Genomic DNA, 12,200 nt, shown 5'->3' with positions numbered 1-12,200 from the left:
CAAAGCAAGGAGCACGAACGTGATAAGCCACAACCTTGCATTTCTTAAGTTTTTGGCGAGTATAGAGCCATTAAATAATCTGCGCTCGAGAATAACTACTTTTCGGCCATCTCATTGCTTCAAATCATTGTCAGCAGTTATCCGAAGCTTTATTCAAAATTGCAGAGAACTTCTTTTTACGCTCCAGAAACATCTGCAATGGAGAAATATGTCGTAGCCCCAGAATCAAGAAAACTCAATGCATGCGAGACAAGTTTGAGGCTCTAAAACATAGACTAATTGACCCTACCCATTTTGTGCACACGTAAAACAATCAGCATCAATCAAGAAAAAAAAAATTATTGCTTTGTTTGAGGGCTCTAGGGACCCTAAGAAGGTCTTTGGGGACCCTAAGGGGTCTGCAAACCCCCATTTGAGAACCAGCGACGTAAAAAGTTTCTTTTGGCGAAACGCTAGTAATTCATTTCCCTCGTCGCATCTCCCAAAGCAGGAGCAGGACTCGGACTAGAGAATCTCTTAAGAAGTAACAACTTTTTACCAGACCTAAAGCTGACATTTGGCCAAGTATTTCATGCCTCACGCAGAAAGCATTTTCTTTTCCCGTATTAGGTATGGCCTTGGTAAGGCCGGGATCTAAAGCATAAAATCGTTACAGAAAGGGCATTCTCAACACTAAAAGGGTACCATAGATGAAAAGGTACTTGCATCGTGTTAAAGTATATATGTATAATACTTTTTTTCTCCTTAGCGTCAGCAACAGCAGCAAGGCATGGTGACTGCGGGACAGCCTACGGCGGCCCTCGCCGGTCAGCCCGGAGCGGCGAGCTTTGGCCAGCGTCCTTATCAGCAGCAGCAACTTCAGCCGCCTTACGGTGTTGCGCAGCCACCAGTACCCCCACAACAGCAGCAGCAGCAGCGGATGACCAATGGCTACGCGCCGCCGGCTGCCTTCCGGATGATGCAGGTCAGCACCCTTTGTACGGTCCATCCCTCGACTGTACACTGTGCGACACCACTTAGAACCGAGTGCCTCGAAACCTTTTGGGATCTCTCGCAACGATTGAATGCTCTGGCATCACCTATTGGTTGGCCGTAGTACACTTTTAAAAGCCCTTTGATTCTAAGAGGAGAGCGGCAAAACCTGGCAACAGCTTGTTTGTGCCAGCAGTGTCGTATCGTGCACCCGTTTACTTCCCACGTAGGAGCAGTTTGGTGTGGGCGGAAGAGATACTTGCCCTTTGTCTGCCAGCGTGCCTTTTCCGTGTTTGTCACGTGCCTTGCCCCGTCCGCGTCAACGCCTCGTCTCTTTGTCTCGCGACTTTTGAAGAGGCTTGTCACATCTGTTTGGGTATGCCATAGGCCATTTTTTTGTTGAAACGACCCGCATTCCTTTTTTTTGTCTCATTCCTTTGAGCGCCATCTTTCATCGTGTTCAACCTCGGGGAAAAATGTATAGAATGGGGCCAAGGACCGGGTGCCATTTTCCGGTCGTGTTTTTTTTAAGAAGCAACGTTTCAGACTGATGCACATTCTTTGCGGGTATGTTTTTCTCTCGAAAATCCGAAACGGCTTGACTTTCCCAATCGGAAAATTCCTCGGCATCTCAGTCACTTCAGTGTGGAGATCGGCGCTGAGCAGGGTGAACTTTAAGTGCGTCCTGCTTCCCAGAAGACCGAAAAATGCATAATTTGGGGGCTACGGCTCATCGTGTCATGGTATTGGCGCAACGTGGTAAGTAGGGCTCTGTTTTCGGTATATACTGGTAAGCCTTAAAAAGAATAACCCACGAGCCACTTTTATTATACTAGGTAAAAACCCCTAATTTGAGCTGTCCTCAAATAAAAAAAGAAACCAAGCTTTACGAAAATAAATTTTGGAGTATACAGCTTCATTTTTTGTCGACCCAGAACACTGCCCAGACTGAACTTTCCACGAGTCTGCTCCTTTCTTGGGGAACCACACCTCTTGTTTTGTTTCCTTCCGTCATTGATGTGCGCGTTGATGCACATTGATATTCGCATGTTTTTTGAAGGTTGGGGGAAGCCCCTGTCCCCTTCCTTAACACACCAGAAGCTCCAAAAAATTCTGATATTTCTTGATGTCTAACATGAAAAATTGACATTGGAAATTACTATGGGTGTGCGAATGCTCGAATATATGAATTCGAATCGAATAGCAAGTTCCTGAATAATTTGATTTACGAATCGAATTCGTAGTATTCTGTCACTCGAATATTCAATATATTCGGCCAAAGACGCACAATCGGCGCGGGGCTGACAAAAGAGCCGTTTTTTCTCCCGATGTTAGCGCCATGATGTTAGACAGACTAATGAAGAAACACCTCTTGGTCCTACCATTCCACAAAAATCAAATGCACATGTTAGAAAAAAGAAAAGTAGCGAATACCACAAACCACTTACAACGTAACCGCTTATAGTGCAGGACCGGGTATAACGCGGTTTTTTTAAACCACCGGTTCACCTCCCATAGAACTCCATGTAATTACATACCGCTTAAAATGCAGGCGCGAGAAGGGAAATACCGGTTATAGTGCGGTTTTTTGGCACAGCCCGCCGACCGCGCCGACGACCGGAGCAGCGAGCTCGCTTCCCTGTGCGACACTAGATAACAGCGCTGACGGCGCGAGCCGCAAGCTGCACTCGCGGGGCAAGGAGGTTGCTCGAAAACGCGGGGAGAAGTGATGAGAGAGGCTTCAGTTGCCATAGCGACGGAGGGACGCACGCACGAGTCGTTCACGTGCGTGCGTCTCTCCGCTGCGTTGGAAACAAAGAAACAAACAACCGCAACGACAGACCAATCGCAGGTCGAGGAGAAGTGTTCGCGTGCGTTGCATGCCGGTCGCGGACCGGCTGCTTCTATTCTGCAAACATGGCGTCGGTTGTGATCGTCGTCGTAGATTGGCGTGCATCTCATCGTTCTGCGTAAAAGCGCTATCCTTGACTGTGAATTTTCGTTGTGTGTCGCTATGATAACCCAGCACGTACTAGAAGGAAAGATCCACCTACTCGTGCGGCGATGTCGTGGCGGCGCTCTCAAGACGGCAGAAACGCCCGTGTCGTCGTGTTTGTTTACTTCGACTACAGTGGTGATTTCTAAGCATTTGTGTCCTCGAAGATCGCCCGGATTTCTTATTTGGCGCATTTCATGCGTGTACTACTAAAGTTCAAGGTATTACTGGCGCGTACCGTATGAAGGATGCGAATTTTCACGCGTTTTCATCTCCGGAGAAAATTGATTAGGGTTAGCAATCCTGAACACTCGCAACGTCCGTCCGCAACCCGCGACGCCGTTAAAAGGCTGCGCCAGGCAAAAGCCGCTCATTTCTTTCAAAATGTGTGACACACTTGAGACAGAACTGTACTAGTCTGGTGATATAAAGACTTTCCTCAAACTAAGCTTTATTTTTCATCTAACATAAAATAAATTCTTTTACAAAGGTAAGTTGTCTCATGGCATGTATTTTGGCCTGAAAAATTGATGTTTTGGTTATAGTGCGGTACCGCTTATAGTGCGGATTTTCGCGACTCCCGAGACATACGTTATATGCGGTCTACACTGTAGCACACAGATTTACTCATGATCATGACGCAACCTAACCTTGAATCACAAACGAAACATACTGTTTGCGCCGCTTCCAGAGAGGAATTGTTGGAAAGCCGGAATTCTGCTCCATGCCTAATTCTTTTCACAAGTAAAGCCCCTTGGTTTCAAACTGAAGCGCCGATGTAGAACGTACTTGACACACTCACAAAAATCGGCGACTGCAAGATCACAAAAAGAAAACCATGTTAACCACACCGATGAAACCGGCTGAGTTGTCGTCGTCATTCTTTTGGAACTGCAAGCTGCAAATTCTGATATGGAACGAAACGGAACGGAAAAATAGTGTGCCTAGATTTGAGAAGGCTTCCAACCATTCGATAGCCGCGTTTGAATAACAAACTGCGAGAAGGTGTCGAAAAGACGAAAGCGTCAATCGGGCAGGCGTTGTCGCTCTTTAGTTTCCTCGCCTTTCCACGCGACAGCACGACACCTACACACTTACGGCCAATCTGCGCAGGAGCCGTCTTCGGGGTTTCAGTTTTGCTTGCTCCCCCTTTAAAGTCTAGGCTCTCTAAAACAGGATAGATGGAGAGAGGAATGGATGCCTAGCGGCAGTTGGACAATGACTTGTGCCACCTAACCACATGTTTTTTTTTTTCTTACTTCAGATTATATTGTTTCAGCCTGTTTACTAAGATTTAACAGCTATCTGTTTATTTATATAAAATAAAATCCTGGGTGCCCTTTTTCTCCCTACAATTGAGACTAAATATAGAAAAATGCCCCTTTTCTGAGATATATAGATATAAGAAGGACATGGTCGCGGTGTTAGGTCGTGCTTTTAACAAGAAAAAAAGGCACGCGTGGCTGTAATTTCGGGTTTTTTGTGACGCTTAGGGTAGCTAGTAGATTATGTTTGTGCATAAAATTGGATCTTCAGTGCCCAACGTCCATCAGCAGCTGCTTCTTTTCTTCTTTTTTTTTTTTCTTTACCATAACTTTTATACATTTAAGCGTTTGTTCCATACGAGATGCATGTTCTGCACCAGGCGTATATTCTGTACATACCGTAGAATACCACGCATCCGCCCATTCCACATTAAGCACCCATATACAAATTTCTAAGATATGAAAAAATGTGCACAGTACATTTATATGTAAAATTGATGATCGGACAAGCGCCCATCCCCCATTTTTTCGCGATTATCTCTAAATTTTGAGTGGGCACTTGCCCGGAATTTTACGGTATAATAATCTCCTTCACAGCACACTTTGAAAAATTCCTACAAGTAAAATCGCTATTTGATATTCGATTCAATATTCGGCTTTCTTTTCTTAATTCGATTCGGCATTCGATTTTATAACCACTATTCGGTATTCGCACACCCCTAGTTTTTAGTCCAGAGACCAAGTTGAGGGATGGCACTAGCAGATGTGACGATAACTGGACCTGTATTACGAAGAGTTTACAATTGCTTGATACGGGTCACATGGTATACGTGCCAAGTTTTCAAAACGAGCTGTGAGGAGTCGACAAAAACGGTGATGGTCTGCAAATGTCACCGCCTTTCCGCCCGCTTTCCCTTCCCACCACGCGAAAACGTGACACATACGCACTTGCGACCAATCGCCTCAGGAGGCGTCTGCCATTAAATTGCAAACGCTCTCCGTGGTTCAAGATGGACCCTCTCTTCAATCTAGGCTCTCCAACGATAACCTAGAGACTTCCGTGCTTTTGAATTCGGACAAGGTATACTGTAAACAACTTATTTTTCGCGGGCTCAATATTTTGCGATTCAGGTCAAAGTTGAAGTTTTGTAAATATTTGTGGGTTTTAATTTTCGCGACGCAGTGGGATCTCAATATAGATTCAAATGTGTTTACATTTTACCGGAATTATTCGCGGGACATATTTTTCGTGCATTGAAACCGATTCGCGAAAATTAGGTCCACGCGAAAGTTAAGTCGTTTACAGTATAGCATTTTCAATGTTTCTACGTCCTCCAACGCCGAATGTGGCGGGCCATTGGCAACTCCGGACGCACCGCCCGAACAGACATGCTACTTGTGCATCAGGTTTTCATCGTAAAAGCTAGCGCCAATTGGCGTTTCGGCATGTCTCTCATAATTCCGTTTCCGGCAAACGAGGAAGGTGTCCGGTATTTCCCCTCCCCCTCCCCTACTCGCCGACAGAGTGAGAATGGCTGTGCGCGTCTTTTGAAAGGCCAGCCTCCAGCATGACGCGCCTTCCGCCAAGGTCCGGCGGCGAGGAGCGCAGGACGTTGAAGCGTCGTCGAAGGCAGGAAGGTCGTGCCGGAGGGAGGTCGATCGAAGCTTCTTTCTGCCGTGCTCGCCTTCTCAGCCGACTAGAGTAAAGCGTTTGCTAGGCGTCGTCGAGGGAGGAGAACAGTGGGAGAGGGGGAGCGATGGAGTGAGAGGAATGGGGCGTTCCCCTTTGCAGGGCCAGCAGCTTCAGCAGGCGGGGTTGCGACCCGGGGCGCCCGTGCCCCCCGGGTCCAGACCACCCGGTTCGCAGCAGGCGCCAGGGGGTGGCGCATTGCCCCCGGGGCAGGGAGGAGCCCTGCAGAGGCCCGCCTTTGCGCAGACCCTCGCCGGTGGTCCCGTAGCGCCCACACTGGTGAGGGCCCCCCTCCCCACCCCCTCCCCACTCGTCCTCTTCTCCCGCCCCAAGGAAGGGAGCGAGAAAGAGACGCCGCGCTTAAAGCCGCGGTCACGCTGCTCCTATGTCGTGCAAAAGACGCCGTGTTCGCTGCAGACGCGATCGATGACAGCATTGTCTGCTGGCACGTCTCTAGTGTGTCGGAAGCGTGCTTTGTACGCATGCTTGCTTCAAATGTGTCCCCGGACGGTTTTCGGGACGAAGCTCCTTAGGGTCTAGCCTTGTCCGTCCGGCGTCCATGCTCACATCGATTGCCATCCCATCTGTCTTCTCAAGAAAAGAAAAAATGTTTGTGCAGTCGACAGGATTCGAACCTGTGCGGGGAGACCCCGATGGATTTCTAGTCCATCGCCTTAAAGGGGCACTGACCCGAAACGATTGAAAACGATGCCGGGACATTACCCTCAAAATTTGAAATTTGGGAGTTCAGTATTTGTGAAGTAAAAAAACAATTTCCAAATGCCGAATTCGAAGTTCCCGCGCGATCGGCGCCGGTGCCTTGACGTCAAAAATCGCGGAGACCTGAGAGTCGACTTTCTTTCACCACTCCCTGCTGTTGCCATGGCGACCCAAAGCGAGGAGGAAAGGAGTGAGCGGCGGCGTTCCGGCAGACCGGTTTTGAGCGGTGTCGCCTGTTTTCCGTTGGAGGATACAAATCCAGGAGACGGCACCACAACGAACTCCCGATTTTTGGCATTTCAAAAAGAAGGGCCGTAGTGCGTTCGCAATTGCGTTAAAAAACATGTTTTACGATTGCCGTAATTAAATGTTATAGAGATGTCGCCTACAAAGCTTCTAAATTTCCTGATTTTTGACGTCACCGATCAAAAGAAGCGAGGAGGCGAGAGAATCAAACGCCAAAAATAAAAAGGCGCGCGCGCGCGCGCAAGAAAATTTTTTTTCGCGATGCGGTTTTTTTTGCGTGTCTATGACTGCAACTTGCATCGTTTTAGACAATAAAAATAAATACGACCTTTGGGGTGTCAGTGCCCCTTTAACCATTCGGCCACGACTGCGGGACGAGTAAGGCGCTCTGAGATGTGGTAGTAACTCGAGCTGGGGATGTCATGGATGAAACATTGCATGTAGCCGCTCAACGTCTATACAGGAAACGGCACTGCGGTCAAATGCGTATATAATCGCGCTAAGCTTTGCATGCATCGGCTCAGCGTTTATAAACGAGAGGGCGTTGCGGTCAAATGTTCAAATGCGTATATAACTTCGTTCCATACCACACATTCTCTTTCTGACATGGACCGTTGACTTAAGCGGTGGAGATGCGTCCCCACGGCTTCTAGCCGATCCAAGCTGATCCGCTAGAAGAACCACTGGCTCTGCATTTCACTGACCATAAAGCAGTAATGATGAAGTCGAAACGCAACCCGGAACTCAGCACTACCTAGGAGCAATAATAAAAAATCAGCACCATCAGCACTACCTATGAACAAAGTCAGTATCATCAGCATTACCAGAGCTTCACCCACATCGTTCACCGCGTGGAGATGCGGTCATTTTTATTTGTACGACCAACATGACGGGGTTGTCGTACAAGGAAGAAACACACGTTAGACCGCAGACTGTCTTTTCTACGACATGTTAGAGGTGTGACCGTGACTTGAAGGGGCACCAAAGTGAGAGGAATGAGTTTGTCTGTGTGTGGCATGAGGGCCATCTACGCTTCCTAGGTGCCAGTTCACACATTTGTGTTTGAGCATGCTCGATGTGCACCGTACTCGCTGGTGACCGTCTTCGACGAAAGAGCACACTGGTGAACCGGCGATACCTATTGGGTGGCCCTGGAAGACTTCCACTCTCTGTATAACTATAGGCCGAATATTTTGCCAAAGACCAACCTGTTGGTGGGTCCTTGGCTTTACTGAAAGACTATTCTGACCCATGTTAGTTTTCAGGAATAACGAAAGAGTAACTCTTAAAGGGTTGCCTCTGCAGGGCTCATTCCAAAGACATATTTAAATTTATGTGAAAACGTTGCTTATGTGCCTCGGCTACGAGCAGGTGGTGTTTTGCTTTGTGACCTATGCATTTCCTCTGCCTTTGACGTCTCGGCCCAACGTAATGCTCTGTAATATGAGTGCAGCAACCACATCTATGTTTCATTAATCTCCTATGGTTCGAGGTGTCGTTTTTCTTCGCTCTGCATGTGCTGTGATGACTTTGTATTTGCGTGCATAAACGTTTTTGGAGGACCACACATTTCAGAATGGTTTACAGAAACAAAATTTTCCATTTTGTTCCCTAGATGATTGTTATAATTTTCGGACTATACTTTGCACCCGGTGCATTGTCTGCAGTGGCAAATTTGGGATAAAAAATAAAAGGTTTTGCCTAGATAGTTTTTACCCGGCGCATAGTCTGCACGTCGCGCATAGTCCGCACTTAGTGCCTTGTGCGAAAGAAACAATTATCATTCACAGCACACCTTGACAAATGTCTTCTGTATTAGCTCACAAAGAAGCTTGTAACATACGTAAGATATACATCGTTATTTACTAATTCCTTCACGTCTTGTCACAGTGGACATAGAGAAAAACAAGTCCTTGTATAGACCGCACCTGTAAGTAGTCCGCATCGGGTAAAATTTCAACTCTTAAACATGTATAGTGTGCAGACTGTAGTCCGGAAAATATGGTAGTTGTCCCATAGGTTTTGTGGGGATCCGGGGAACGACCTGTTAGCAACGCCAAAAGTGTAGGGAAAATCTCCCCATCTGAACTGGGGATTTAAACACATCCTTCCCTAGTTGACGAGTTGTTTCCTAGATTGCAGGGATCTAGGAAACAACTCATCAGGAAGCTTGAAGTAGCAGGGAATATGACCCAGTCTGAACTGCACTGCACTGAACTGAACTGCACTCAGACATTCTTGCTCGTGTGCAGGGCACTGTGCAGGGAAGGACGTCCCAGCCGTCTCCACCGGTGGCTACTCTGAGCGACCGCGACTTGCAAATGCTGCTGTCGCAGAAGGAGGCGGCCTCTCTGCTGGCCGAAGACCTGCTTGCGCAGTTTACGGGCGACCTTCTGGACGTGCCTAAAGTCACGACCGAAGTGACCACAACGCCCACAGAAGCAGCAGACGGCGCAAGTGTAAAGGGTGGCACAGCCGACGACCTCAAGGAAGGGCTCAAGGTGCGCTCTGAACCAGTCGTGTGTTAATGTTTCATGGAAAAAAAGCCACTCTGTGAAATATCATGTATCTGATATATGATGTTCTATAGGACATCTGATGTACCGTGTTTGCCCGATTTTAACGCACACTTTGTTCTGCCAAAACTGGTGCCCGAAACTACATGCACGTTTCAATCAAAACTAGAAACTGTTACTAAAAGAAACCAATGCAGTACTCAGTATAAGGTGGCCAGCCCCGTCGCTGTCGTTATCGTTTGTTTACGTTCGCCACTTTAGTATCCATATCGCGCACATTCTTTCGCGTCTACGAACTTGATGTCTGCCATTTTAAGATGGAAAAACAAAAGGAATTCCACTAAGAGGCTTTATTTAAACGAAAGCCATCACACTGGCGAGAAAAGATAACAACGGAGCTGCACTCTGCGGCCTTGCAATCTTAGCGACCAGACGAGCTCACTAAGTGTTGTTTGGAAGACGACCCTGCCAGAGGCGACGGTCGCGCACTTGTACAAGCGCAAAAACCGCGGCACCTAAAACGGTTTAAACGAAAGCAAGGATTACCTCTGTGGACTCTGACAAAAGCGACTAGTGCACGGTATTTATTTTTGTGTTGGCATGCATTTCATAAAATCTGTTTTGTAAGGTGTGCTTTCAATCTTCCTCATTTTACCTATGCGCTAAAATCCGCAGCAATTTACTTTTTCAATATCTGGAAGCAAAATCTGCCTGCGCGTTGGAATTGGGGGCGCATTAGAATCGTGCAAACATAATATGTGGCACCCCCTACTGTGTGAAACCTATCGTATAGGGGCAAATGACTCTGACATTTACGCGAAGTAGGGCTCTGTGACATATTGTCTTGTTCTATGTCGCATAGAGTAGGGCCAAGGGGGAAGGTTCTTCCAAAGAAGTGTCACGCTCAGCACTTTTATGCACAAACTTTCCTCTCCTTTCGTCTAAAGAAGTGTATTTGTTGCATTGATTAAGGATAATAGGCTGTGCATCTTAGGGATAATCTTTCTGTAAAAATATAAGGATGCATAAATGCCTTGCTAGAGCACCAGCCTAGTTGTGCGTTGGCCTACTCGGTGAAATTTTGTGTGGAAAAGATATCTTTGAAACGTTGCATATGGGGCGTCCTATGTAACACGTGACATCCGATGTGTTGTGGCATCACACATTTGAAGCATTCAATAGAGTGAGGATTGTCACTCTAATATGACATTTACGTGCAGCCTTTTTTAAGCAGATCTGAACCATCCATTGATGCATAACTGAGCCAAACGCTCTCTAGATGGGCATTATTGTTTACAAAATGTGTAGAAGTCTGCACTGCTTTATCGCATTGATGCCAAGACCGGAAGGGGCTCCTTGAGTTCCATTCAAGGCTGGGCTTTTAGGGACTGGGGAACCCCCAGTCCCTAGGAAACCACGTTGTAGGGGAATGCATTCTGCCTGCACCTTGTTAGGGGCACTGAAGTTAGTTCGAGGCTCGTTCCTGCCTCCAGGTGGGTGCGGCGGCCGTGTCGGAGCGGCTGCTGGCCCTGTCGTCTGCTAGTCAGCCCCGGCCGGGGGCCATCTCGATAGCTCTGTCGGCGTCCCAAATCCTGGAAGGATGTGCGGAGGTGGCCAAGGCGGGGGGCGCCTTCCCCCTCAACCTGCTCACGGACGACCCTTCCCCTCCGAGGCCCCCCGACGCCCCTTCGCCCCCGCCATCCAAGGACCAGCTGCTCCCGCAGACCCCCAGCGTGTTTGTGAGTCAGCGTTTCCCTTTCTCAAACGGTGGAGCTTGGCATGCCGTTGAGTGTCGTATAAAGCCGCCGCTCTGGCTGCCGAGGTGCTTCTCTCATCCGGTTTAGGTTTGAGGATAGGCAACTTGTTGAAATCTTTTGCAAGGTTTTTTGGCTATAAAGCACAGAAATTGTCATGAACACAAATAGCGCTGTGGACAAGAGTTATGGACAAGGATTACGAACAAGGGTTACAGACAAGAGCTATGGAGTAGCTGGCACTGCACAAACAGTGGCAACATCTCTAAAAATTTGTTTATTAAAGAAGGAGGGCAAGGACAAGTAGAAGTGAGGGGAACAAGTGCTGTGCTATTTGCATTGTTGGATATGTTTACCCCTCGAGCCCAGCAGTTTGTAATGTCACAGAAATTGTATCTGACGAACTCCTCCGGATGCAATGTGTGATGATGCTGTATGGTAGTTTGCGATATTCCTTCATCATCCTTTTCTTTTTCTCACACGGGCTAGAGTAAAGGTACTTTAGAAACCATGTGACATCTGGCATCGCCAAAAGTTTTGATAACAAAAGAAAAATTTTGACAACACAATAACATGGTCAGCAGAATTGTTGGCTTCCGAGGGCAGCTTATCTAAGTTTTCACCTTTTATTCTGAAAATTGGTGATCTGACTGAAACGACACACATCTACATAAGTGGTCCACCTCAGGTCTGAACTCTAATACATGTATTTTGACTGGTGTAAGGTTTCATAGCATGTTCTGAAACAATCTACGTAAGTGGTCCGCCTCGAGTCTGAACTCTACCGGTTCACATCCTTCTGTTATTATTGGATGTGTATATATAACTATTGTGGCAAAACATGTGAATGATTATTGATTGGTGCAGTTGGAGAACAAGAAGCAGGCCTTCTCACCTCAGCTGCAGGAGTTCTGCGTGGCGCACCCCATTGCAGTGATTCGGAATATGGCCAATGTCCTCAAACTTGGTGAGTTGCTCGCTAGCATTGCTTGTCTATCCATGCAACTTTCTGCTGAACCACTTGGATTGTTTATCTTTTCA

General features: G+C 47.3%; 1 protein-coding gene across 9 annotated transcripts in view; it reads left to right on the top strand.

Moving 5' to 3' along the window:
- Window positions 1-12,200, top strand: part of LOC8040089 (histone demethylase UTY) — a 231,962-nt gene that overhangs the window by 203,202 nt on the left and 16,560 nt on the right. For 7 of the 9 annotated variants that reach the window (XM_040223440.3, XM_040223439.3, XM_040223445.3 and 4 more), the window contains 5 exons: window positions 749-964; window positions 6,026-6,202; window positions 9,142-9,390; window positions 10,899-11,144; window positions 12,027-12,126. In XM_040223440.3, the coding sequence (XP_040079374.1) occupies window positions 749-964; window positions 6,026-6,202; window positions 9,142-9,390; window positions 10,899-11,144; window positions 12,027-12,126 (988 nt within the window). The remainder of the gene's footprint in view (window positions 1-748; window positions 965-6,025; window positions 6,203-9,141; window positions 9,391-10,898; window positions 11,145-12,026; window positions 12,127-12,200) is intronic. The other 2 variants (XM_040223442.3, XM_040223441.3) reach the window with 1 other exon arrangement.

Source organism: Ixodes scapularis, unplaced genomic scaffold (genome assembly GCF_016920785.2).
Source record: "Ixodes scapularis isolate PalLabHiFi unplaced genomic scaffold, ASM1692078v2 PGA_scaffold5__190_contigs__length_132052651, whole genome shotgun sequence".
Taxonomy (NCBI): domain Eukaryota; kingdom Metazoa; phylum Arthropoda; class Arachnida; order Ixodida; family Ixodidae; genus Ixodes; species Ixodes scapularis.
This window is presented reverse-complemented; position numbering and strand designations above follow the sequence as displayed.